This window comes from Colius striatus, chromosome Z (genome assembly GCF_028858725.1).
Source record: "Colius striatus isolate bColStr4 chromosome Z, bColStr4.1.hap1, whole genome shotgun sequence".
Lineage (NCBI taxonomy): Eukaryota > Metazoa > Chordata > Aves > Coliiformes > Coliidae > Colius > Colius striatus.
Window position 1 is genome coordinate 82,272,956 of NC_084790.1, and position 27,427 is coordinate 82,300,382.

General features: G+C 45.4%; 1 protein-coding gene across 2 annotated transcripts in view; it reads left to right on the forward strand.

Annotated features, from left to right (window-relative positions):
* Nucleotides 1–279: 279 nt before the first annotated feature.
* Nucleotides 280–27,427, forward strand: part of SETBP1 (SET binding protein 1) — a 258,416-nt gene continuing 231,268 nt past the window's right edge. For both annotated transcript variants that reach the window (XM_062018170.1, XM_062018172.1), the window contains exons 1-2: nt 280–386; nt 16,618–17,278. In XM_062018170.1, coding sequence (XP_061874154.1) covers nt 16,787–17,278 — 492 coding nt within the window. In that variant the 5' untranslated portion in view covers nt 280–386; nt 16,618–16,786. The remainder of the gene's footprint in view (nt 387–16,617; nt 17,279–27,427) is intronic.

The following is a 27,427-nucleotide window of genomic DNA, read 5'->3' on the forward strand; positions in this document are numbered from 1 at the left end:
GCCATTTTCCCCCCTTTCTCGCTCTATCTCGGTCTATTTATCTATCTATCTATCATTTATCTATCGAGCTATCTCTCCGGCTGTCTGTCCGTCTATCTCCTCTCCCGGGGTGCCTTCCCTCCTCCCCCCGCCCTCCTCCCTCTCCGCTCTGCGTGTGCTGCGCTGCCGTGCGCTCCCCTAATCTGACAGATGAACACCGCCATGGGTTTGCCGCAACACAAGCAAAAGCACCTTTGGGGGCTGTGGCGAGGGATTGAAACCGGGATCTAAAAGAGAAGAGACAAGAAGGGGGGAATCCGAGGAAGGAGGAAGAAAGAAGAAGAAGAAGAAGAAGAAGAAGAAGAGGAAGCTACTAAGAAGCCCCCACTGCCGATTTGGGGATATGGGTTAGTAAACGGGGGGGAAAAAAAGGGGGGAAAAAAAGGCAACAAAAAACCTGAGCCATCGAGGAAAGGTCTGTCTCGGTGAACTGGGTTGCAGGAGGGTCTTACCCCTCTCTCTTTTCCCTTCTCCACCCCCCCCGCCCCATTTTACCTCTGCATGCAAAAGTTAATGTCTCTTTTCTTTTTTTTTTTTTTTTTTTTTTCGTTTTGTGACTTTGCAATGGCGCGGAAAGGGCTTCATTTATTTTGGGGGGGGATATTTCTGCCCTGTGCAATGCATGCAAGTCTTCCCCCTCCGACCCTCTCCCTCCCCGCGCTTTGTGGCTGGGGGGCGGTGTATGTGTATGGGGGGGGGGGTAAGACCATGCTGCTAGGAAGGGGTTGCAATTTTTTGAGGAGTTTGCATAATGTATTTACAACCCCCCCCATACTTATGTGTGTGTGTCCCCCGACCTCTTTTGTAACGGGTATATGTGTCCCCGATGGTGCCGGGGGTAGGTGGCAACTGTGTGTGTGTGTGGAAAGGAGTGGGGGGGGATGTTGGTGTCCCCCCCTACCCGCTTCGTAAATTGCAGGTTAAGTGGAGCTAGAGAGCAACACTGTAACCTTATGGGGATTTGTGTGTGTGTGTGAGTGTATGTGTGTGAGAGAGTGTGTGTGTGGGGGGGTTCGCGGCGCTGCTCGGCGTTGGGCGCGGGGGGTGAAGCGCCGCTGCCCCGGGGCGGCCCCGCTCTTGTCTTGACATTGAAAAGGACATACAGCCCCGAAAAGCGGCAATTTGCAAGAGCGAAGAAGTGGGGGGGTTGGAAAAAGGAGTAATTAGCAGTGCGGGACACTTCACTCACACCCCCCCCCCGGCACAGCTCCCCCTTCTCGGTGCGAACTGAGGCGCGTTAATAATGATTATTAATAAGACCGTGATTGCCTCCCTCGGGACCATGGTAGCCCCTCTCCTCACCCCATATATTCCCTCCTCTCGCCCCCGGGCGGTTGGAATATCGCCGGTATTATCGAGAAGTGTATGTGTGTGTGTCGGTTTTGGAGGGGGCTAAAACGCAGCCGGCAGCCGCGGGCGGCTATTGTCAACTCCAGCCCTGGCGCAAGGCTCCCTACCCACCTCTGAGCACACACACACTCACATACACTCACTCACGCACACTCACACCCCTTCCTTGCCGGGCAGTGCGAAAACGGGTCCCTCCCGGCGAGACGGGGGCCTCCTCCCGCCCTTGTTCGCCGCGGTGTGAGTGTGTGAGTGAGCGTGTGTGTGCATCACACCGGGCACCGGCGGTCCCCTGCGCTGCCTGCCCCTGCCTCTGTGTGTATTTATGTCTCTAGAAAGGCAGTTGAGAGAAGGATTTCCGATTCGTTTCCGCTTCAAATAAACGGCACCGATAATCTCGGGCCTGACGCTAAAAGGGCACTTCGCCGCCGGGAGCCAGACCCTGGGAGCGGCAGCTTGCGGGGGTGGGCACGGGGGGATCCGGCCCCCCGTGCCCGGGAGGGTTCGCAAGGGGACAGGCTGGGGCTTCCCCGCGGGTGGAGGGGGCGGAGTGGTGCATGGGGGGCATTTGGGGGGGGGGTGGGCACTGCCCCCCATCTCGGTGCCGGGGGCTGGGGGGGTCCGTGGGGCCGGCGGTTGCCGTGGCTGGCGTGATTGCCGTGGCTGGCGAGCTGGCACTGGGAGGAGTCCTCCACAAGCGAATGCGACCGATGGGGAGGGGGCTGGGGGGGGCGGGGGGGGGCGTGAGGGAGAGCAGCGCTTCTCCCCCCGCAAGCAGCGGTGTTTCATTAGCCACGGGCTGCGGTGGCCCTGCCGAGGCCGTGCCAGTCCGGGTCGAGCCCGCGGAGGGCGGTGGGGGGGGACCCGCCGTGTTGCCTTATGTGTCCATCTGTCAAGCCGCAGAAGATGTGCGAGGGCGAGCAAAGCGCTGAGCCTGCTAGTCCTCTGCTGTCAGGGAAAGTAATGTGATCCTGTTCGTATTGACAGGAGGATTTCAGGGGTAAAGGACTGCTGGCAAATCCAATCCCGTGTTGAATATTATGGACCCAAATGGGAACAATTATTGATCCGACGGCCCCTGCAGCCAGGGCTAACTCGGTGCAGGCTACGGTAATGATATAATCGGCTGACTAACGTTAGGCAGCGATAGCACAGACCTGAGGAAACAAGTATCTAGGACCTATTCTCATAGACAGGAGAGGAGGGGGAAAAAAAAGCCTATCAGGGAAAACGTGGAAGTGGCTGCTTCACACACACCTTCCTGCTCTTCCTCAGCCTTCACTGAGATCACTCCTCTCAGGCAGAAGCTCCTTCCACTCAAAGGAGAAACTTTTTTTCATCTCGATTTGTTTTTTAGCAGAAAGGAGCAAAGCCCTTCCAAACAATGAAGTTGTACTTTAATTTCTGCTCTTAGCTCTGACGGGTTATGTAAAAGCCGGGGCCGGGGTGGGGGGAGAAGAAAGGCAGAAACACTCAGTGAATGGAGACTTCTCTTCCATCTCTTACTGGCTTTGGTGGTTGGTGTTTTTTTTTAAACTTCTCAGACTCAAAGTTTTAATTGAAACCAGAAATCTATTGAGAAGTAACTGAGCCAAGAAAACCTCTGTTTTCTCTGCAACTAGGGATGAGGAATAAATAATTTTTTGCTGATGTTATTTCAAGTTGTTTCAGCTCTTTGGTTCCTGCCAAAAAGCCCAGCATAGATTATTAACACATTATCATTTTAGGAGGATGCACTCTCTGAAATGTAATAAAATGGTGTGTTAGGTTTGTGCAGAGCTATAAACTATGCAAGTTGTTGGCAAACAAAAGAAACAGTGGCCATGATTTAGTATTAATAATGATCATAACTGACCTATTTAGCTTGACTTAATATTTACTGGGCTTCTCTACTGAGGTTGCTTAGTATCATTTCCAATAATGTACTTCGATTAAGCTGGGAGCTGTTCTGTTTTAATAACTGTTATTGCCATGTGCTTCAGTAACTCAAGGCATTAAATGCTTGAAAAGGTCCAACCATCATTTCTTGGCTTCAGATGCTGCTTAATCTCCTCTTCTGGTCTGTTTTGACCCATCCTTTGAGCTCCTTTTCTCCAGTGCACACATCTCTTAGGTGTAAGTGCCAGCTTACCAACGGGACTCTTGTTTTCCATTACAAGATTTGGCTAATCCCAAACTTTTTTTGCCCTCTCAGTAGGGCTCAATTGCTTGCACATAATCTTTCCCTTCTGTTTTCTTTCCCCTTTGGACAACACCCTCCAGGACTAAAAAACTCTTGCCTTGTGCTCCGAGACTTGCAATTACACAGCAATTTTGACTTTTGACCCAACTATTAGCAAGAAAGGCTATTGTCTAATGAACCACATAAAAACAGTTCTGGGATCCAGCAGATTGCTGTGATGGAAATAAAGGCTCTCCCAGCAAATTGATGACTGATTTGTTTAACCATATGCCTAGATGCTTTTTCTTGCTCCCCGTTAACTACCCATCTCTGGAGTATCTGTGATCTGTGGGTCTGCAATCACATTGAAAGACAGTGTTAATGACTGCCAAAATGTGCTCCATGATGCATGGCCTGCATGGGCCCAACTGAAAAATATTTAAGCCATGTTCAGAAAATTCAGCACGTCATTTTTGCCTGCCATCACATGCAAGCACATAGGTTTTTGAGCATGTGAGTGCTGTGATTTAGCATGCATTTGATGATGAGACAAGGGCAGCAAATCTGTGCATAAAAAAAACCCCAACAAACAGGCTTTGAGATGAAATCCACAACAAGATCTATCCTTATTGCTGAGAAGTCCAGGCACTCTTGGGGTAGCAGCTATCCAAGGGTTAGAATTCAAAGTCCAAAGCCTAGCAAGAGGCTTAAAGTCTCTGGGAGAACTCTAGCAGAGAAGGTTCCCAGTGTTTTGCTGCAGGGCTTGTGGTTTCTACTGGGACTGGTTTTGCTGCTGTTATAGGTTCTGTTCTCATTACTTTCTCTGTTTTCAACTTGAAAAAAAAAAAAAGGAGTTTCCTTTCCCGTTATTACTGTTGAGGAAATAAAATGACACATCTTTTTAGGAAATTGTCATCTTGATTAAACACAGGCTTTGAAACCCCTGAACTCCAGGTTTCAACCTGGGAGAGATTGAAAGGGTTGGAAGTGCTTTGCCTTCTTCACATTGTTTGCAAAGTTGCTTCTGAGATGTACTCAGACCCTTAGAGATTATTTCTTTCTCCTTCTTCCACTGTGAAGGTCTTGCTTCACATGGCTTCAAAAGTTCATTGGACCTGCTTAGAGTTGTACTGGATGCTGGCAACAAAAGCAGCTCTCCAACAGGCACCTGGAGCCTGAATTCATGTTTAACTGGTTATAGAGAAGAGCAATGCCAGGAGGATAAATAGGTGTGACAAAAAAAACCCCAAACAAACAAAAAAAAAGCAGGCAAAATAATTTCTTAAATTGAATAAAAGTAGTCAGAGAATAATGCAGCTTGTCTTTCAGAGCTGAGGAAATGTGTGAAGGAAGGAAGGGGGCAGTAATTTCTGTTTCTCAGCTCTTGAAAGGGAGATAGAGTTAGGGGCTACTTTGCTCTTTTGGAGTTGGATTTACTTTGCAGCACAGATTGTCCAAACACAATGGTGAGGTTTTACTGGAAGCTGTGGGGCAGCTGGATAGGAAAAGCAATCTTCTGTCATTATTTCATTTAGGCTTTTGTTATATGAAATTGAAAATTTTGAAGAGTTCTCAGGTTAGTGATCTCTCTCCAAAAGCCAGCTCGAAACTGCATACCTCAGACACCCCAAGAACTGGGAGGATTTGATCCAAGCTTGATTATGATCTCTACAGCTGTAGTTTACTTCCAAGTCTATTTGAGGATCTTTGCAAGGTCTCAGGACTCTTTATCTCTGTGGTATGGGGTATCCGTCCATCAAACCACGTGCCATTGCCAGTGCATGACAGTAATAGCATTGACTTCAGATATGAAGAGGAAAGGGCTGGGGCTGAAGTACAGGAGACAAAATGAGAAATTGGCCAGAGAAGAGCTCTGGGAATACGGTCAAAGATCACAGGGTCAAATTTACTCTTGCTATGAGTAGGCAGAGTGGTGGGGCTCATGTAGGAGTCCATCCAGCACAGAGATCTTTCACAGAAAAAATTATGCAGATGACAAGGATGAGCCTGAGTTGTCTTTCCTATGAAGGGCTGGTGAGCCTGATGCACTTTTTTGAAAGAAAGCTCAATGCTGTGGAAAGACTGTGTGAGAGGAGACGATTTCCATGGGTAGGTGAAGTCAGAAGGTGATATTGAGGCTCTGACCTGCTGTGCAGAATACCAAAGCACAGCCTGTCTTGGGATGCGACAGTCTGTCAGAGCAGTGTGCTGGGGTTGTGGCTAAATGCTATTGTGGAGTGACTTATTTAGTTTCTTGATGCTTCTGAAGAAGTGAATTCCTGTTTCTGTGGGGGCTGTTGTGCAGTCCTGTGCAATTAAAGGCTCTATGAATGTGGCAGAGATGAGAGCAGAGTTTCCTCTGCTGCAGTATGGTATCTCCTGTAACAGTGCTTGGGAAAGCTGTTGAGAAGAATGTGTGGTAGGCAAGCATGGGGTAACCCAGGACTCACTCAAATGCCTCAAAATTAGAGATGGGTTAAAGATCGGAAGCCTGAGGTTTTATGTTACTTTGAAATTTTTGTTAGCCTTAACCTTTAAAACTGAGAGATATATATGTATACAATGAATCATTCTGTTTCTGTCCTAGTATTTTAGCAGATGGAGAAGTTGGTTTTAAGATGGAAGGGAGAAAATTATGATCCTCAAACCAGAGGTCAAGCTGCAAGGCATTACAGGCATCTCTTTCCTCCATATGAATCCACATATCCTGAATACCCTACTGATGTGATTTCTAAGACTTGGACACTGGCCTAAATTCCCTGTGTGTTTCCAGACCCAGTGTATTCTACAGTGATGCTATGATCTATGCCTACCTCTCCTTCAGTCTTGCTAAACTCTTGGCTTTAGAGAATGCAATGGAGTTTGCACCCAAACTCCTCTGAAATCCTATTAGTTTGCTAGGCAAGGAAATCCTTCCTGTAGTTTTTTGTGTCTTTTTTTTTTAATTATTATTTCTTTCCTTCCTTGTTTTCGTTTTTGGTGGATTTTTTTTTCTCTTTTTCTCTCTAGAGCCTTCTTATGGAGCTCTATATTGGGGATTCAAAGGAATTCTGCATAGGGAAATAATTGCTGAATTCTTCAGTTCTTTTTTGGAAGTGATCAGAGATGTGAAGCTTAACTGGGAGAGTTTAGTCTTTTAACAGTTTTGTATAAATGTGAAGTATTATAGCAGGCATCTGGGCAAAGTGTTATTATACATGCCCATTGTTCATAAGGTTTCAAAAGACTTTAAAATATTAACTCATATGTTTCATCCTCGTAACTTCCGTAAACCTTCACCTAATGGGCTGAAAAACGTCTTGCTTTCTCCTTCTTTGATGACAGTTTTCTATGACAGTTTTCTTCCTGAAAGGTTGAGTAAATTGTCTCCATCTCTCAGTTGCTCCTTTTTTTTTTTTTTTTCAATTTATCCAGAAAAAAGTGATATTGAGGGAAGAGGAGAAAACATTTTTTTCCTTTTAAATTACTTTAACCACATGCTTTTAAACAGGGCAGCAGTTTAACCTGCTGGACTTTGAGCTGATAAATGGATATAAACATAGGGCTTGTGAAGGCCTGTGTCATTTTCTAGTGTGTGAGGACAAAAAAATTGACATCATGGTTTCTGATGCCGTGACAAATTAAAAGTGTCCTTGTAGGAATCCTAAAGTTGATGGAGACCTTTTAGTGTGTTGGCTTAAAGAGAGAGGCACACTCCCTACAAATCCTGCTGGATAAATGTCACAAATAGCATTTGCTATAGGTGTGTACATTAGATTCCAGTTCTGTATTATAGGAGGTAGTCACAGAAACATAGGTCCTGCCCTTCCATCATTTTTTCCAGAGTGGAAGACATATGTGCTCTTGTACCTGGAAGTGGCTTCCAGGCCAGAACATTTTCTTGAGGCTTAACTGAGTGAATAAACCTACCAAGGCCCTTAAGGAAACCCTCTGAAAAAATAGTCTGAGGAACAATTAAAATAAGCTGCAGTATGACCCTAGGTAGGAACTGAGAGCTATTCAAACCCGTGTCCATCTCCAGTTGGGGAACAGGGATTTGGATGCTTCAGTTCAGGGGTCTCAATGCATTGCAGCTCAGAGACCTGGAACCTAAGTGAAGGACTCAGATTAGGAGACAGAGACTCGCATGTCATCAGTGGAGACCTCCATGACTGGCTTGACCTTGGATTCCCCTAAACTTTGACTCCATCCCAACCTTTAACATCCTCCTGAAGTCAGTGGCATTACAAGGGAATCCCAGAATCCCAGAATGGTGGACGTTGGAAGGGACCTCTAGAGTACACCCAGCCCAACCCCCCTCTAAAGAAGATTCCTTTCAATTAGGTCACACAGGAACACGTCCAGGCAGGTTTGGAAACCTCCCGACAAGGAGCCTCCACACCCTCCCTGGGCAGACCCGCCAAGGCTCCCTCACCTCAACAGCAAAGAAGTTTCTCCTTGTGTTGCAGTAGAAATTACAATGTTTCCAGTTTGTGCCCCTTACTCCTTTCCCTGTCACTGGCCACCACACTAAAAAGAGGTTGGCGTCATCCTCTTGACATGACAACCCAAAGTTCTGGTCTTGCTTGAATATAGATTTGAGTCATGAATCTGGTGCTCCTTATCCTGTTTCCTTGCTGCCTCGGAGAGAGTCTGATGTGTGCAACAAAGATCACAGTGAAGTAGTTCAGTTGGAGAGGCCTTTCTTTTCAGAGGCGCAGGTACTCAGCAGGCTCTTATCTTCCATCTGGCTCAACTTCTCCCAGCACTTCTGTAACTGCTTCCTCTTCAGACTCATTAGAGGCAAAGATACTCCTTTCCTTTACCCATAGCAACTGTTCGTTATCTTGCCTTTATTCCTGGCCTCAGGTCTTCCCACCAGCATGCACCCAGCTGGTGCTGTCCCAGCACTGTGGGTTGCTCCTTGCCCTCTGCACATCCAGCCCCATCCACTTATGTCCAGAGCTGCTTTTGCCTCCCACTTTTTCTTCTGTAGTCCACGAGGCTTTAAGGACATTTCTCATTTTGTTGACCCAGATAATCTCTCTTCCCTCAAAACCAGAAGATGGATACGTTCTGCAAGGCAAAGTGGTCTCAATGCCTTCCTCTAAATCCCCCAAGAACTCCTGTTCTTGCATACCCTTTGTGTGCCCTATATCCTCTCAGCTTCCCCTTGATGCTGAGGATGTTTGGTACAATATACAACACCATAAGAGACACCACTGCTCGTTCCGCATGGAAACACACAGTGCAAGCCTGCATGGATAACATCCAACCTTTCTTATTCCTAGTCTTATTTGAAGTGTGCAGGATTGAGTAACATGGGATATGTTGTTTGTGCAGCCTTTAGACTGGGCACAGGTAGACCCTGGACCGAAGCCTTTTTGGTCCTCCTTGTGCCATCACCTAAGGCTCTGAGGAACAGATTCTTAGTCAAGACTCAGTGGATCTGCTATCAGATGTGTTGTTTATTTATTTCTTTGCTCTTCCTTAAGGGAGGGAAAGCTGGTGTATTTGGCACTTGTGCAAGCAAAAATGAAATAATGGAGGCGGAGAGAAAAAAAAAGGAGAAAAGAGGAGTCCTGTGGTAGCAGCAGTAAATAAAAACAAACCACTTGTTAATGATTTATATAGGGAAATCATTTTGCACACATTTCAAGGTGCAGAGGGAAATGTTTGATCAGAGGCAGAAGGAGAGATTATTGCCGTACCATGACGGTGTTAGAAGGAGGCTACTGTGTCTGATGGCAGCTCTCCAAATGCAGAGTCAATCTAGGAAAGTTTGGTAACACGGATGATGGAATTGTGCAGGGTTTTGCTTTCTGTGACTGGTCTCTGTGCCAATAACTTTTCCCTAAATACCCATAAAACTTTCTGTTTGTAGCCTGGAGTGGCTGCCACCACCTCCAGGATGGTGCACTTGGCAAACGCTGGCTAGAACAGAGTAGGCATTTGAAATCCCCTTCTCATGCATGTTGACACTTTTGCCCAAAGAGTTTTATGGCTGTTGTCAATAGAATAAGTTGTGTTCTCGTAGTGGCACACACTGCTGCACCCAGCAGAGCACTCAGGCTATTCTCTGGGATCATCTCAGGAGTCACGTTTGAATATACATCACACCAAGCATGATGATTTGTGGTCTGGGAGCTCAGCAACCTGGTGTTGACCTGACATAGGCAAATCTCCTGGCTTGGCTTTTTGTGTTGTAATGAGCTGGAGCACTGTTGCTATCTCATTCTGCTTTCTCATGTCCTGGAGGCCTAATCTTCACAAAGGTGATGGGTATAAGCGGCTCTTGATGTCATTAGGATCGAACGTAACTCCTTGATTCACGGATGTAAATCCAGTAAACCAAACCCAGCTTTAGAGCAGTCCTACAACAGTGTTTGTCTCAGAGGGCACAAGTGGGAGGAGGTTGATCCTTTAGAGACCAGAAATTGTCATGAGGAGGTGTTTACAGGTCTGCTGACTGTACTCCCTTCCCCAATACCCAGACACAGCTTTAGGTTGTGAGTGAAGGAAATGTATAAAACCTTGGCATGGTTCTCAGGCAGAAGCTCATAAAAGTCGTTGGGCAACATGATGGGCATCTCTCCTTCTGCCACAGATGGGTACTTTGCTACACTCGCTGTTGCCACAGCTGTACCTTGGGCAGTATTGCTTTTATGGGCCTTGTGATTTATGGCCGTGTCAGTTGTTTAATCATTCAGCTGGCCCTCCCTTCAGTGCTGTACAATAGTTAGTTACTTACATAGAAAGGTGACTATCTGATCTAATTATAGAGTCTCAAACCTAATTATGGAGTCAAATATGATTTCATAATCCACTCTTAATGCCTCTGTGTTGGGGAGACAGATACACACGTGTGTAATGTGCACACTTACATGCCTCTGTAATTACAGATTTGTTTGGACTCTCATTTATTTCTGTCTCCTTATCTTAGGAGGAATGTTTGCAGCCTCATCTGGCTGTGAGAGATCTTCGAGTTATCATGTCTTTTCCCCTCTAATGTGGCTTCCTTTGCCAGATTTGAGTGTGTGGAGGGAGAGCCATCAGTTAGCATAGCTCAGTCACACTGGTGGCAGTGCAGAGGGCTGGTAGGACTTAGGCTCAGGGCAATTCACTAGAAATGAGTAAAGATTACCTTCTGCTGTTTTGGTAACTACTATTAATCCTTGCTCTTTGCTTTCATGTGGATAGACCACACCTGGGAGAGCCTGCATCCCTTCCCTTCAGGGAAAGCCCTCACACAGACCACATAAAATCAGAGATTGAGGTGGAAAGACTAGAACAAAAGCAGGGTTGAAAGCAAGGGGACCACACAGAGAGGGGTTACCTTTCTTCTGTGTAAACCCGTGTGTATCTAACTCGCCCTATCAATGAATCTTGTGCCATAGTTAGTTACTTTCATAGATAATCTGTGTATTTACAGGCATTCACAGATGATCATTCCACTTGCAATTACTCCTATCTGTGGAGGATCTCATATCGAATCTGTTGTATAGTCATGCCTGTATCTAGGTCTATCTTATGGACTGGGATTTTAGCAGTGTGTTTAAAATTGTGTAGTAGATAGACGAATTTGCCCAGTACTGGAGACACCAAAAAAAAATTATCACAGAAGCACAGAACGTCTGGTGTTGGAAGGGTCTGTGGAGATTGTCCAGCCTACCACGCTGCTCAGTGCAGGGTCCCCTAGGGCAGGATGCTTAAGGATGTGTCTGGTTGGAATCTGTGCATCACCAGGCCATCTCTGATTCTTTACTAAGAGATAATGAAGCTCATTTATTTTGCTTTAAGGGGAACTCCTCTCACTTGTTTCTGTCCAGACTGAGGCAAGGTGGAGGAAAGGCAGAGCATATTTCTTATAGGATCTATAGTGTGGATAGAAAATAGCTGTCACTGTCATTTTTCCATCTCATTGTCAAAGCTGGGTTGTTCTTTCAGAGCATCGTGACCAAAGGAAGTAACTAAGACTGTGATTCAAAGGTGCGATAAATCTAGCTCCAGGGCTCTGAGTGGCAGATTAAATACACTACTGGTGCATGACACCAATCCAGTATGAACCTATTATTCTGGCTCAAATTTGTTAAAAAAAAAATCATGAAGTGACTTAATTTTATCCCAGCAGACTTTGTGTGGTGTCATACCTAGTCACTTGTGCGCACTTTATAGCTCGCAAGTTTTACCCAACCCAACCTTCCTTAAAGGCAGTCCTTTAAGGTGGCATGAGGAAAGGCTGAACCTTCACCTTGTGTGCTATGGCTCCTGACCTGAACCAAACATGTGCTGCTGGTGATCTGGCAGTGCACGGACCATGAACAAAACCACACTTGAAAGTCATAGGTTTGTTTTTTTGTAATGCAATAATGAAGAGCTAAGTTGGGGTGCTTTTTGGGGAAGTTTGTTTTGGTTTGGTATTCCTAATGTGAGTTAACTGAGTTCAGTGCAGCTTATTGCGTGCCAGGCTCTTGGGTTTTTTATGTCCCATGATGGATTCTGAAGTTTCACTGGCACTTCTCCTAAAAGCAGGTTTCTGACCAAAACTTTCCCTCTGTTGTAATGTGGGTTGTCCATTGGCCTCTGCCTCAGAGGCAGCTGCATTTCAGCAGTGGCATATATAATCAAGGAAGCTACCCAGGAGTCTTTGGAGTGAAAGGTAATACCTCATCATTAAATATTGCTGTATAGTCTCCAGTGCTTGTGGTGAATGGTTTTAAAAAGATGGAGAGTAAAGAGGCTCCCGGGATTTGTGATATTTTACAGAGATTAAGGATTTTACTGTATATCACATGAGAGAATGAGAGATCCAAAGGCAATGTGGTAGACATGGAGTTTGAGAAGATATAGGTTCCACTTCACATCACTGTGACCTTCTCAGGCTTGTGCCTCAGTTTCCCCCTTGTTCACATTTTCTTTTTTATATTAAGGCATTTAGACTATATGGATAAATGAAGGCAGTAGCTATACAGTCATGACTAGGATTAGTGTCCTATGGCGTGTGGGCAGTATCTCTTCATATTTCTCCAAACTCTCTGCTGGTGCTCCCAGTGCTTGAGGAAACCAGAGCAAGAGCACAAACGCTGGGCAGTTGAACCTGGCTTGCTTGCATTTGTCTAATCATCATTTGCTTGTGGCTAATGTGGTTGCTGCTGCGAATAGGGCCAAGTGTTACACCCACTTTCACTTCACAGACAATCCAGAAGAGGTGGATTTCTCACCCCTGCTGTGGGCTCTCACCTCTGTTTTTGTCCTCATCAAATTTTCAGTTTAATCACTTGATAGCCCTGGCATCTGAATACTTGCAAGCATGAATACTTGCCTGAGGCAGGAGAAGGAAGTGTATTCAGAACCCTTAATAGAAGGCATCTAGTATCAATGCTGTACTTCAGCCCTTTGCCTCCAGAAGTGTGTCTGAGATGCCCAGAGGAGCTGATAAGAACCATGCTACAGCTATAGCCAGGCTGAGCACACAGGCCTTTGATTATTTCTCAGTACTTATCAGAGGAAGCGTGAATTTCTCCTTAATTAAGAGCTAATGACAACTTCTGTGAAATTTGTTGTCATTCACCTGTGAATTATCCTCCTCAAATTTAACCTGACTGCAGGAAACTTTCTAGTGGTAACACTTTCCTCTGGGAGCTAAATATGAATGTTGAAACAGCTCCATAGCTGTCTATTCAATGGGACTTGATGCTGGTGAGCCTTGAAGGCCTGGAAGGGCAATTGGAGTGGGCACTTAGAGGTCCAGACAGCCCCCATCTCTTGGGTGTTGAAAAGAGAGATAGCAGTCTCCTGGAAAATCTGCTTCCTCCCTGGACTTCCAGATCCGCATACTGGCAGATCTTCTAAGGCTGGAGTTGCTGGAGGAAAAGTGCTGATCACCAGCTCTTCAGTGCTTTTGCTTTCAGGCAGTCTGGAGAGGTTTCCAAAAGAGTTTACAAGTTCAGAGGCCTGAAATGACGTTTCCTCGTTAGTCAAAGCACAGGTAGCCTGCCCAAACGAGAAAGACAAGTCTAATGTCACTGCACCCAAGTCATTTAACTATCAACCCTGGAGGACAGCAAGGAGATAACCTAGAACAATGACCCAGTTAATTCTGCCTGGTGTTTGAGTACAGGCCTATTTGTTATTACCTTTGAGTCTGATGATGTCTTCACCTGCAGGCTGTTAGTGGAACAAGGGCCCACCTGTTCTTAGTGGGATTTTAAGGTGGATTTTAACCTGAATTCACCTGACACTGGTGTAATTCAATGAATTTATTCATGTTCATACTATTCATGTTTCTTGTTATTACTGATCTGGTGGCCAAGCAGGGGTCAACGTTTGGGTCTGCGACCCACAACCAGACTTTGGAACACAAACCCAGCTTTTTATTCACCCTGCATAAAACATTACCCAATGACTCAAAACCTGAAATATCCTTCCCAGATCAGAGCCATGAATTTTGTTTCAGCTCTTACTCAACACAGGATCCCAATCAACTTGGTTCTTTATGGAGGGGCTGCGGTCACTTCCCTGTGCTCATGGTGGCTGGTAGACTCATCCTGCTGAGCTACATGCTGTCTGCTAGAAGCCTTCTCTTTTTAACTAGCAGCAAGAGGAAGGTTAAAAGGCTGTGGGTGGAGACAAGCACAGAGTGCCCATTGTACATGCGTGCATACCAGAGCAGTAACTCCCTGGAATGCTGTATGGTGGAGCTTTTACCACCTTGTGTTTGTGTTGCAGCCCAGGAGCATGTGTACATTGTGTCCCTCTCCAAGGAGATTAACAATATGAAATGGCAGATAAATAGGACAGCCTTTTTTTTTTTTTTTTCCTTCTTTTTTGATTAGACTGGTTGGAAGAGGAAAGTAACTCTGACTCTCATCACCTCCATGGGCACAAAGGAGAGTCGAGGTTGGTCAATTAGGTGGAGCAGCTTCTTGCAACTGGGTGGCTTTAATGTACTAATTGCGTTAGTAATTAGTGACTACCACATGATAAACACTTGGATTTGAAACTACACAAGGACATTAACTAACCTACCCTACACAACAGGTTTGAATGAGGTTAGCATGATCTTTGTTGCACAGATGATGAAATGGAGAGACTTACTGACCCCAGGGTGAGTCAGGGCAGGTATGCAGGAAACCTTGAGTCTGTTAGTTCTCCAAGTTCACCTTAAATGAGGCCAGTGGCAGCAACTCTGGGAACTGAGTCTCCTCCCTATCCTATTGCCAGAAGATGTACAACTTAAGTATGAATGTTTTTGTTGTGGACTTCTATCTACTATGAGCTACAGAAGGCTAGATGGTAGCTCAGACTCCATGATAGTTCTTCTTCCCTCTCCTATTTTTTTTCTCTTTCTCTTTGGACTATCAGCTTATGCATTCGTGGGAACTTTATTTGAATTTGTGTCTTCTGGGACCTGAGTGAAGGTCACCCAATGATTTCATGGATGTCTAGAATGCCTAGGACTTTCCATTAGTAGCCATATGTGCCAGGGTCAGACAAGTGACCTGTGGCAGTACTCCAGTGGAAATGTACATATATAACTAATTGAAGGTACTTGTTATTACTTCTCTTTAAATTTTAACCTTACGAAAGATATTTTTAAAAAGCAGGAAAAAGCCAGTCATACAAAGCCATGTAATTTTTCTTGACGGGCTGTGCTTTAAACTAGAGTAATCTAGCCTGATAATACTGTTACAACTTGATGATAGGTAGCAAGATCATTTTTGTTTCCCATTTACGGTTTACTGCTACTAAGAATGACCTGGGAAGTCTCTGGCAGAGCTCAGATCTTCCTTGCAGTTGGTTGAGGAGTGGGCTTTGGCAGCGTAGCAGAGCTAATCTAGCAGGGAGCTACTGCTGAAGGAGTAGGTCTGCATCCCCAGCACCTACGCCTGGCAATGCCTTCTTGTTTCTGTCTCAGTATGCCAGAAGTGATACTGCTCTGACCCATACTGAAGTAGCAGGAAATATCTTTGTTTCTCTCTGAGATACACCCCTGCTAAGTTTGTAGCCTAAACTGACTTGCTGTGAGGCAAGATGAGGGGTGACTATATGGGACATTTTAGGGAGGGTGTGTGAAAGCACCTCAATACCTTTAAAAACACCCTATGTGTTTACTTTTTTAACCAACAGTTTGGCATTTAACTTAGCTCTTCTGTGTCATTGGTTGATACAACTTTTACCTCAGTTGGACATTCAGTTTCTCCTGTTAACTTCGGCCAAGACTTTCTGAGCTACTGAATACAAGTGCTTCCATCCCAAGGGTTCAGTCTGTGATGTTTTCAAGAGAGCCCACAATGGAAAGGATGAGAGCACAGTCTTTGCTTCACTCGGCCCAAGTCTTTTCCACAAAGCAGCAGTACCCAAGGGCACGAGTAAAACACTGGCTTTAGCTTTCCTTCATCACCCTCAATACTTGGGTCCCTGATATGCCCTTTAAGAGACTCAGTTGGATCCTGCAGCACTTGAAGCATACCCGGGAACATCTTGAACAGCAGACTGTATGTGTCTGGCCCAGTGTGCCATGGATAATTTGTCCAGAGCAGAGTACCCTCTAAAATAGCTGGCAGAAGATGACATTTCTCTCTTACCCGAGAAGTGGGGAAATAGGGACTTGGAAACTCCTCTACCTGATTTACAAGCCAACACCATGTTTTCTGTGCTCTGATCACTGAGTTACTGTTTAACCTGAGACAAGTGTCTGCCTATTTTTTACTCCCTTCTAAAAAACATGCCGTGACAGCGAGCACTTTGAAATAACCAAGAGGTTTATGGGTGTGGAGAGCTGGTTGCCCTCTCATTTATTTCTCAAAACCAGAGTTGAAGGCATTTGCATTCATTTTTTTTTGTTTGGGTTGAGGTATTTTTTTTTACTACATTGACTTACGTCAGTTTAGCAATACACATGGGTATTGTTCCATATTCAGTCCTCAGAGATGCTGGCCAGCCTTGGTTCCTATTTTGCTTCAAGGAAAGGCCCTTGAGATGCTGTGTGCATTGTGCCTCATTTAGTCATCTCCATGCTGGCATTTGGTACGTGGGCAAGTCCTAACTTTCTTTTTTTTGTTGTTTTTTTATCTTCTTTCTTGTGACAGTGGAAGATTTGGTGTCTTCTGAGCTCCTCACGGCCTCCGGACAATCGGGACGTTGAACTCAGCAGACAGTTACCATCCGTTCCCTGGGATCATCCTCGCCCTCGCTCTCCTCATCCCCTCCCGCGCTCCCCTTCCGTCTGATAAAACTCCAGGGTGTTGCAGTATTAAGATGGAGCCCAGGGAGACTTTGGGCAGCTCCCGGCAACGAGGGGGTGAGGCAGACTTTCTGCCAGGCACTATCAGCTCTGCGAAGCCCCCGCCTGCCTCCAGCTGTGGCGGGGAGACAATGCTGCCTACGGCGGGCGCGGGGAAAGGGATCCCGGTGAGTGGCGAGAGGCTGGAGCCTGAGGAAGAGGACGAGCTGGGTTCTGGGAGAGACGTGGATTCCACTTCCAATGCAGACAGTGAGAAATGGGTGGCGGGAGATGGCCTAGAGGAGCAGGAATTTTCCATCAAGGAGGCTAACTTCACAGAGGGGAGTTTAAAACTGAAGATCCAGACCACCAAGAGAGCTAAGAAGCCCCCAAAGAACTTGGAGAACTATATTTGCCCTCCTGAGATCAAAATCACCATCAAGCAGTCTGGGGAGCAGAAGCTTGCCAGAGCTGGGAAAAACAGCAAAGCGGCTAAAGAAGAGGACAGATCACACTCCAAAAAGAAGGTAAGGCCTGTTCTTCCCCATATTTCTTCTCACTCCTGAAAGCAGAGGGAGAGGGCAGGACTAAACCTTCTCAAATCTCTTATGTCCAAAACATAACCTTTGCAAGGTTTGCAAAGCCCTTCTTGGCTGTGGAGGAGATGATAGAGAGTGAGTATCTCTTATTGCACTGCCAAGTACACTGAGGGGATGATCTTGAGCTGTTCTTCAGATGAACCAGTTCGGAAGGGATCAAAAGTTCATCCAGGCGTCTTCTCTTCTTGTGTGCAATTGAGATTTGAGATTAATCATTACATGAGTGATAAATGAAGGAGCCTACTCCTGAACTGCTTTGTGTCTGAGCGCTAATGCTCGAGCCTTTTGTCAGTTAAAGCTTTCCACTACATTTTTAAAATACAGGTATGTTCACGGCGAACAATTGAATCCATTCCCCTGTAACACGGGAAAGGCACCATTATTCTTGATTAGAGCATTGTGCTAGCAACACTATGGTTATGCTTCAGAAAATACTTCCATTGTAAGTCTCATTTTCTTCCAGATGCTTATCATTTTCTTGAAATATCCTTCTGGAGAGATATTTTTGGCACTCTTAAGTTTGTGTAAAAATTGATCTCCTTATTTTTGGTTCTTTTTTTTTTTTCATTTAGTTAAGGAGAGGAAGAAGGAGGAGAAAAGAGAGAAAATCCTGTCTTTGTATGAGCTGTTTTGGGGAGCACACTTTTGTTTTCAGTAATGTCAGTAATGAATTTGTTTCAAGTGTTTTAAGCAGCACTGGTGGGGAGGTGGTGGGGACTGGTTGGGGCATCTGGGGACTACTTATGTGATTTTGGGTGTACTGGTGTTTTCTGTCCTAGGCTTTAGACAAAGGACCTTTGGTTGAGTTGAGGCTTTATCATGGTACCAATGCTTTTACCTCTTCCTCCTTGGTAGCACATAAGTATCATGACTTCAAGTAGAAATCCAGATTTCATGAAAGACACATGAGTATCTCCAAAACCTGGATAAATTAATCTGAAATGTAGATGTCCACTGATTAGAGCAGACACCTGATTAGGACTGATTAGGACATGACATGGCTTTCCGGCTCCTGTAGCTTGGATCCCTCACTGTGCAGAAGATCTTCACTTCTCACATGCCTTGTACACTTGCTGCATGCTCAAAGGGCTGATTGAAGCCTTGAGGAAGCTAATTGCCAGCATCTGTCCCTGGAGACAATGTCCTCTGCAGATTGACTTAGACTAAAATTCTAACAGCTCCAAATCACTTTCTGAAGGATCAACATTTCACACTGATTCAAGGCAGCACCTATGGAGATTAAAACAGCTCACTGAGAATACCTCTCTTAGAAGCTGGTCTTGAAAAAAATGTCTAATCAAGTGGATTTTTTTTTCTCAGAATGCTGCCAAATGGCATACTCCATATGCATGTTAAAAATAGCTCTTTTTTAGCCCAGAAAAGGTTTGGCCCTGTAACACACTGAAAAGAGATTTTTCCAGTTAGTGAGGATGGATTGTCTTCTTAGCACTGAGCAATGTCTTATTTCCACTTCCCTTTCCTCTCTGAACACTTACAGAGGTCTCAGGAACCAGCAGTTGTGTGAGACTGTGCTTGGTGACTGTAAAGGTGTCACTTGATCATCCCTTCATGGCTGTGGAGGAAGAAAAGATACACTTTCAAACCACTGCCTACTGTACATGGACCATGGAGTGTGTGGCTGCTTAAACATTAGAGCTTTCGGTTCTGTTTATTACCCAGTCATATTCCTTTATGTTCATATGGCCATCCAAAACAGTTAAATAAGTAAAGCTAATTATAAGGAAACTATGAAAAAAAAATAATCACAACAACAACAAAAGCACACAAAAGTTATGTTCAGGGTGAGACTTTAATTGCTGAAATGTAAGTGATGGGCTTGGCAGTGTTAGGTTCGTGGTTGGACTGGATGATCTTAAAGGTCTTTTTTTACTGAAATAATAAGGGATCTGAAGCTGGCTCATGACTCAAATGCTCTGTATCCAGCTTGCACTTGTGCTGTGAGGTCTGAGATGGCTGGTACTGTGTTCACACACTCTGCACAGGCTGGAAGCGCTCTGGGACGGCACTGGCCTAATCTGGCCATTAAAACAAAACAAAAAGAAGCCAAGCCAGCAGGTGGATGCTCTGAGCAGATGGGGAGAGGGCGGCTGCACCGGCACATCCATTAGCATAACACCCAACGGCTGCTGGGCAGCAGCTGCTGAGCAGGGGCCAGGGCAGAGGAGTCCCCAGCAGGGATCTGGAAGACCTCAGGGCTATGACCTCAAGGGATTTGATGCCTGGAGACCTGCAGCCTGCATCAGCAGGATGGTAACTATCCTGCAGCCAAAGGGGTTTTGCACACAATTGCCTCTTAGCTCATGGGTTGCAGGATGCAGAACTTGGCTGGGAACATCTCATATCAGGAGGTGATGAAAGGCACTACAGGAGAGGGAAGTTGGAAATCAGTGCAAGAAGGGTTCCAGTGCTGGCAGTGCACATGCTTTTGTGGCCAATGCTTATGTCTCAGGGCAGTCACAGAAATTTTTGGGAGAAGAAAGGAGAAAAGCGTAAGTTGACACTGGAATGGAGGTGAAGCTGTCTGGTATACCTGTGGATTTCCCTGGGAGATAGGAGAACCACTGGGAGCTGTAGAATGGGTTTAAGAAGTAGTGGTTGTCACACTTAAGTGATTCTGGCGGTTTTGATATTTCAAGGGTTAGGGTTTGATTACTGGTTGTTTTAATCATCACTAACTCCAGAAAAGAAGCTAGCAGCAGCAGTAGGGAACAATGCATTTAAACCAATGGGGCAGACCTTCAGCTGGCATCACTCCTCTGTCCTCCGTGGATTTTTGCCAGCAGAGTTTGGCCCAATGTATGCATTTCCCCTGCGCGTGGTGCCAGCATCATTATTTGAGTTTACCACCCTGCTTATGAATTCAGGGCACATATATGGGCCCTGCAGACTCATATTTAAGGATGGAGAGCTGAGCACAACCTGAGCTGCAAGAACCATGCTTATGTCTCTGATGAGTGGGAGTAGTTGTCCTGCACCTCGTTGGAGTAGCACCTGAATTTATCTTCCCCCCTGAGAAGGAGCAAATTCTACCAGGACTGGAAAAATCACTTAAGTTCTTCGCATAACAATTTCAGCGACATCTCCAGTAGTCCCCAATGCTTTGAAATACCTCTTCAGCATTCTTGCAGGAGTTTCAATACACACAGCACAGAGGGCAAGTAATGAAAACATGGAAGCAATTTAAGTAACAGCATGTGGGTACACAAAGGACTGGTGATGCCAGCAATGTAAAAAGAGGCTGTGAACTGGGGATATAACATTTATCCAGTGGGCACTTAGAGAGGAAGAAGATATACCTGCTCCTAAGCTTTCTACTGCTCTACTAATTGAGCAACAGGGGCTATAGTGCCTCATTTCTAAAGCTGTGGTCCAGGGAGTGGTGGTGATTAGGAGGGAGCTCTGCATAGAGCCATGCTGCTCATATGCCAAAGCCTGGGGTTTGGTTGTTGGTTTTTTTCTTTTTGATTCCAGCTGCTACACTATATTAAAAGATGTAAACATACATTAAATACTTTCCTCATGTTGCCTTTTTGGTGTGAGCAATTGCCCTGGGGATGTTATGTGATCATGAATGGGAGGGGAGGGAATCCAGGAGAGGATCTTACTGGGTGAGGTTGCTGATGCCCTGGAGCATGGAGGGAGGCAGAGGGGAAAGAGCATCGTGTGAGGAATGTCTGCTTTGCCAGCTCTGATGCTTTTGGGGTGTCTTTTAAGTCATGACCATGACAGGTTTTTCATCAGTTTTCCCCTTTTGAAAATAAGTGAAGCTATCTTCCTAACCCCTTTCCCAGGGCTGTTCAGAAGGTGCATTGTAGCTTGAGCTGTCCCTGAGGCTGCTTGTGCTCAACTGGAAAGTGCACAAACATTCTGTAAGCGTTTGCTCTTATTACAACCCTTCAGTGCCTGGGGATGGAGCGGGCTTGCCACTGCTAAACCCATGAATGGATCCATTTCATTTAGCCTGATTGGAGATGGAAGGGAGAAAAAAGCCAGGAGCCCAAAGGATGATCTCCTGGCATGCTGGCAAGGCCAACAGCCTCTGCTCTCCCACCTGCAACAGGGTAGTTCGAGTCCAGTGTCCCCAGCATCATTGTGTCTTTTCCTTCAGATAGGAAAGAGACTGTCAATCTGGAAGGGCACTAAAAGCATGGAAACAAATGCAACGGAGCTATCTATCAGCATTCCTCTTCTGTCATGTAGCATTTGACAAGCCTCAGATGAGCAGTATTTCCCTGGTTTTGTTTTATTTCCTTCCTCCTCCTGCCCCCCCCCCTCCCCCCCCATTTGCTGCCTATTTTCTTGTGTCTGAAAACACTTCATATTCCATCCTTTTTTCTTTCAGCATAGCCTGACAAAGTTTCTTTGGTGTTTCATATGCATAATGTCCTGCTTCAGGGGATATAAACTCCTTTTTTTTTTTTTTTAATTAATGTTCTGGGTTTTTTTGCGAGTTTGGGATGGGTGAATGCATTTTATTGCAGAGAGATAAGTGGCAGCAAGTCAATTGGAAGTAAAGCTTCCTTGTGTGCAGTCAGAGGAAACTCTATCCTTGGATTTTTTTTGCAGTGCTGTTTTTTTTTTCCTGTTCAGTTCCTGAAGGTATTTACTGTTTCTCTGCAGGAAGTGGTTCTATCACTTTTTCCCTTAAAATTCAATTCAGTGTCTTCCTTTCCTCAGCCCTGCACACTAAACTTTCTCTTGTGGTTTGCCTTTCCTTGAGGACTCTCTCATTAACACCTTTTCCCTTTGCAGCCCTCCTTCATCCAGAAGATCAGGAACACCTCCCCCTCTCCTTCCCCCTTCTTTGCATCACTGACTACACATCACACTTTCCCTCCAGGTTCTCATGTGCATCTGCAGCTATAGTCAGATTACCCTTATGCTGGACTCCTCTCCCTGGTGTTTTATGTGCATGATCATCCAATTGCTCATAGTGCATGCTTATTCTTCTTTGTTAAGGGCATCCCTGTGTGAGATGTCCTCTGAGACAGCTCTTCCTGTTACGATCCCAAAAGTGGCTCAGGGATTTGCCGGCAGTGCTTGCTCCTGGTGCTTCACGTGGCTGAGCAAGGAGGAGAAGGCACTTGCACATTTGTGGTGGTACTTGCTTGAAGTGTCAGGCTTTCATTTACAGGTTCTTTTTATGATTTCTTTTCCCCCCAAAGGTTAGAACCTCCGTAGCCCTTTCAGCCTGTTTGTGTGCTGGTTTGGTCCCTGTCCTAACTTAGCAATGTCTTGAGGCTGTTCTAAATGTTGCTGGTGGCAGGGACCTGAAGCTTATGCCAGTCGTGTAGACCACAGCCTCTGACCAGGATATGCAATAGTACTATAGCTCAAGAAGTGCCAGCACAGTGGGGGAGTCTTCTTCTAGTTGCCTCTAAGATGAAATTTGCTTTTGAGCACCTGAGAGACCAATTCAGAGCTGCTGTAACAGGCACAAGGCTCCTGGCATTTTTATGATCTTTCTCAAAAACATACAGGTGTAAAGCTATACAAACTCATCTCTTTGATATTCATCCCCAGTTTCTTTTAGGGTAGTTTTTCTTTCTACTATGTTGTTGAAAGCACAAATGAAACAGCTGCAGTTTAATGTCCTCCCACCACAACTACTTTGGCCTCCCCCCAAAAAGGGAGCAGGAATTAATTTCTTTGTAAAAACTTCAGAGCTTAAGAAACCAGCTTTGCTATGAGCTGAGAACTGCTCAGACCCAGGGTTATTGAATGCACCTGAGGTGCCCATACTGGGACCTAAGTCCTCATAGGCACTCACATAGTTACCTGGAGGAGGCTAGTCCCTCTTGAAGGGAATCCTCCCTGTGAGAGGACTGGATCCTGGCTTTTACTCATCCTTCTCCTCCTTCTCTAAAGCCTGATGGAGCAGTATCGACCTTTCATTGTGTCATGGATATCCTGTGACAGGAATAAGGCAGAGTTTCTTTTCCAACTTGGTACTCTGCCTGAGCCAGCTCCTTAGAATCATAGTACCATAGAATGGTAGGCGTTGGAAGGGATATTTAGAGATCATCTAGGCCAACCTCACTGCAGAAACGGGTCCCACCTAGATCAGGTCGCATAGGAACGTGTCCAGGTGGGTCTTGAAGACCTTCTAGGTAGGAGAATCCACATCCTCCCAGGGCAGCCTGGGCCAGGACTCCCTCACTTCAAAAGTGAAAGAGTTCTTTTATTACCTTTAAATGGAACTTTTTGTGTTCCAGCTTCATCCCATTACCCCTTGTCCTGTTGCTATCTACTGTAGAAAAAAGGGATGTCCCAAGCTCCTGACACCCACCATTTAGATATTTGTAAATGTCAATCAGATCCCCTCTCAGTCTCCTCCAGACTAAGCAGCCCCAGTTCCCACAGCCTTTCATCATAAGGAAGATGCTCCAGTCTCCTGATCATCTTGGTGGCCCTGTGCTGGACTCTAATCCTTCACCGTCTCCTAAAGAACTGAGACCTTTTTTTTCGCATGTAGTCATGTATTTCTAAAAGAAGCAAACATTTAGCCCTGCAGGGAGCAGATGGTGAACTCTAAGCAGTGTTTTACTGCTTAACACAATGCCAGATGAGGAAGACTGGCTGTTATTTGATTAGCTGCCGTATGACCAGGGCTTGTGGAGGCCGTCCATACTGAGGACAGGTTTTGTTTTGCAGCAGTCACTCCCACGGCCGAGTTTCGATGGCCCTCTGTGACATTTCCTTGTTTGCTTGTGCTGTGTTTCTCTTTTCAAACTGTGACAAAATGTTCCCAGTGCTGCTTTTGGGGTTGAGGAGACACTGCAGGGAAGCAACTGGGAGCGATTCAGGAAAGCTGGGAGTCCAGCAGTACCCAACACCAAACAGCAGCGGCGGATGGATACTGCTCCCAGTAGCCTTGTAAAGTGTTGGCCAAGTCAGTGCATACTAGTTGAGTGTTGAAAGCAGCATGGCCTCCAGGATAAGAGAGGTGCTGGCATGTGCACCCAGAGCTGCAAATCTCTGTACTGGTTGTGTCTTTGTTTGCAGAGGTTTTGGGATGCACAGGGGCATTAGCCCTTCATGCACATGTTCCTCTAGCATCCATTTCTGCATACAGCACTCATTCTCATATACACAGACACACACATACACAGACATACAGACACACACACACAGAGAACTCATTCACACACGCACACACGCACACACGCACACGCGCACACACACACACATGCACACACACACACACACAGAGTCCACTAAGGAGATGAGGTCTAATTCTTCTCATACTTCATTCCCAGACAGGCTTCTCATTGCCCACATTCTCCTGCGTAGTCAGTGGGACTGTGTGATGGATTCATCTTGAGTTTGAGTGCAAAGAGTGGTTTCACTAGGTCCCTTGAATTTATTAGGTTTTTTCTTTTTTTCCTAAGAGTTCTGAAACTTGTGAAAGTTGATTTCTGACCGCTTTCCTCTTATGTGGCTTATTTAGTGCCTAAAAATGAGAGAACTTTCTGACCAAGGTCTCTTAGGGGTCATTTTTTTCTGGTCAGTGAGCAATTTGAACAAAACTGTCTTGAACACCATATGTCAAAGCTTTCTGTTCTTCAAAATTCGGCAAAATATTCCAAAAACCTTGAGGAGTGGATCATGAAGACAGTCAAGGAGTTTGCGTGTGCATTCACATACACTCAAACACACAGTGCAATCATGTTAACCTTGTTTCCTTAGGAAATCAGTCTAAAAATATCCAGAGTAAACAGACATTGTTTTGGTTTTTAATGCTGAGACTTTTCCAACTCCTGAACCTTAAAATGATTCTATTTGATGCGTGACCCTCGAGGACAAGTCCTGTTAGCTGTGTTTTCGTGAGAGCATTATTTTCCATTTCTTGCCATGACCTCTAACGTGAATTAGACCAGTGGCCCTTAGCTCGTCCGTTTCAGGACATGCAGTGCTAGTTCTACATCGTGATTACATCTGGGCTTTTTGCTGCAGGCGGTTGCTGTCAGGAGACAGATTCTCAAGCCATGGTGCATGCAGTGGTAGCAGGACACTGCTTCCAAGTAGGATGGTCAGCCTGGAAAACACTCTTCTTGTTCGGGATGGTATCAAACAAAACACCTTGGTAATAACTTCTCTTTTTTTTTGGTGGAGCAGTGGGCTAGCAGCGAAAGGGGCAGTGGAGGGGCTAGGCTGTCTTACTACCAAAATGAGGTTGTGCATTTGAGATGTGTCTGGGACTGTGGCCTCTGAGGAAGACAGAATTGCTGAAGATGAGGACATGGTCATTCAAGATAGATAATCAGCTTCAATTGTCTTCAAATTGTCAATTGACTCTAAGTGAGTCTCTACCAGACTCGTTTTAAGATGATGCCTCATGTTCCTGTTGTACATCAATGTCGTGTCTGAAGGCATCAGGAGAGCCTGCCCTCCTGCGAGTTCACAAGCTCTGTAGAAATAGAAGAAGAATTGAAACCATCTTGTCTCTTAGTGCAGTTTGTGAAAGAGAGTAGTGAAATTAAGTGATTCACTTGAATTTGTCACAGGCCAGGGTAACACTTGAGCCTTTTTCATTGCACTGTGGGTGTTTAACCATGACTCAACTGAGTTTCCAGGTGGTGCAGGGTGCACAGCCCTTCTGGAAGACAGTCCGTTTCTACTTGTCGTTGAAACTGGTGAATTTTGTTTCAGTATCTTTAGCCCTCTGCACCTTTGCTGGCAGCTTAAAAACAAAAGTTTTTTCAAAGAAAAGTTAGGGCTTAACAGAGAAATGAGGGAGTGGAGTTTTGGGGCCAGTGTGCAATCAGTTGATCTACTTGTCTTTAATAGCCCCTTCTGTTCTGTAAACCCTAATATGTGGTAAGAGTCAAAAGAGGAACATTTACTGGAGGACTCATTATCTTCTCATCAGTTTCTCATGGCTCTGTCTCACTTGGGTGGCAAGGTTTGTAGAGAGAGATGGTATCTTTTATTGACATCGGTGTTACAACAACTCTACCACTATAAACCTGGGTGGTTCATTGAGGAATTTCCGCACTCCACAGCTCTATAGCTTCGTGTGAGCCACTCTCCATCCGTGGCTGAAAGATGAGAATCAGCCCAGGGGGGATTTGTGGGTAATTTTGCCTTGCCCAATGCTCTCAAGAGGAATGCGGTGGCACAAGCAAATCAGCCAGAGGCCATGGCCCCAACTCTCCTTGCTGATGGATCTGTCTGAGGAGGAGAGGGCTGAGCAGTGGACGCTTGGATGTGTTACCGTGGTTCATGCCATTGCTTCACTGGGGTGATGTGGTTTGTTCCCCACCTGATGTTTCTCTAAAAAGGCACTTCTACGATATGACTGACAAGTATTTCCCAGGAGGATCCGTAGGAAATAGTTTTCTCATACCTTTGAGGTAAAGCCTACTGTTGTTTCTAAATGGATGTTTTTTTCACCTGCAGTCTCACTTGCACCCCAGTATATGCTAATTATGAGTAGCTTCACCTCAATTTTGTCTGCTGAATTCCCAGGTGGGTGATTTGATGTAAGCTTATCCTTAATACTGAAGAAAAAATATAGACCTGAGGCAGATATTTTTCCACTGAGGACCAGCAGAAGTAACAGGGACTTGATCAACCCGCATTTCTGCCACACATCAAAGATTCAGGGACAATCCCTGCATCAGTATCCTGCCTAATCTGTACCAATGGGGAGCTTGAATGTACTTTTTTTCTTGTATCTTCTACTGGGAACTGATTGTACTGGATTGATGACGTGTTTTACTTCTTACACCCCACGTATGTGCAGGTTAGACAGGGAAAATTAATTTGTCTTGCCTGTTTTCTGACATAGCATTCAACCAGCACTCAGCTGAGCACTCTTTCCAAAGACAGCCTTTTGCTTTCCATGGGATACTTCTCTTCAATAATTTATGTAATCATTAGGATGAATTCCCTCCAGCCTTTTCTCTCTCTTGTCTTAATTCCATTGCATTACTTGTAATTATGCTCCTGAATTGAAGGAGAGGTAGGGGGGAAAAGGCTGTTTCCTTCTGTGACTATAGCAAAGCGATCACAAGAGGAGCTGGTAAGAGCATGATGGGGAGGGATTGATCT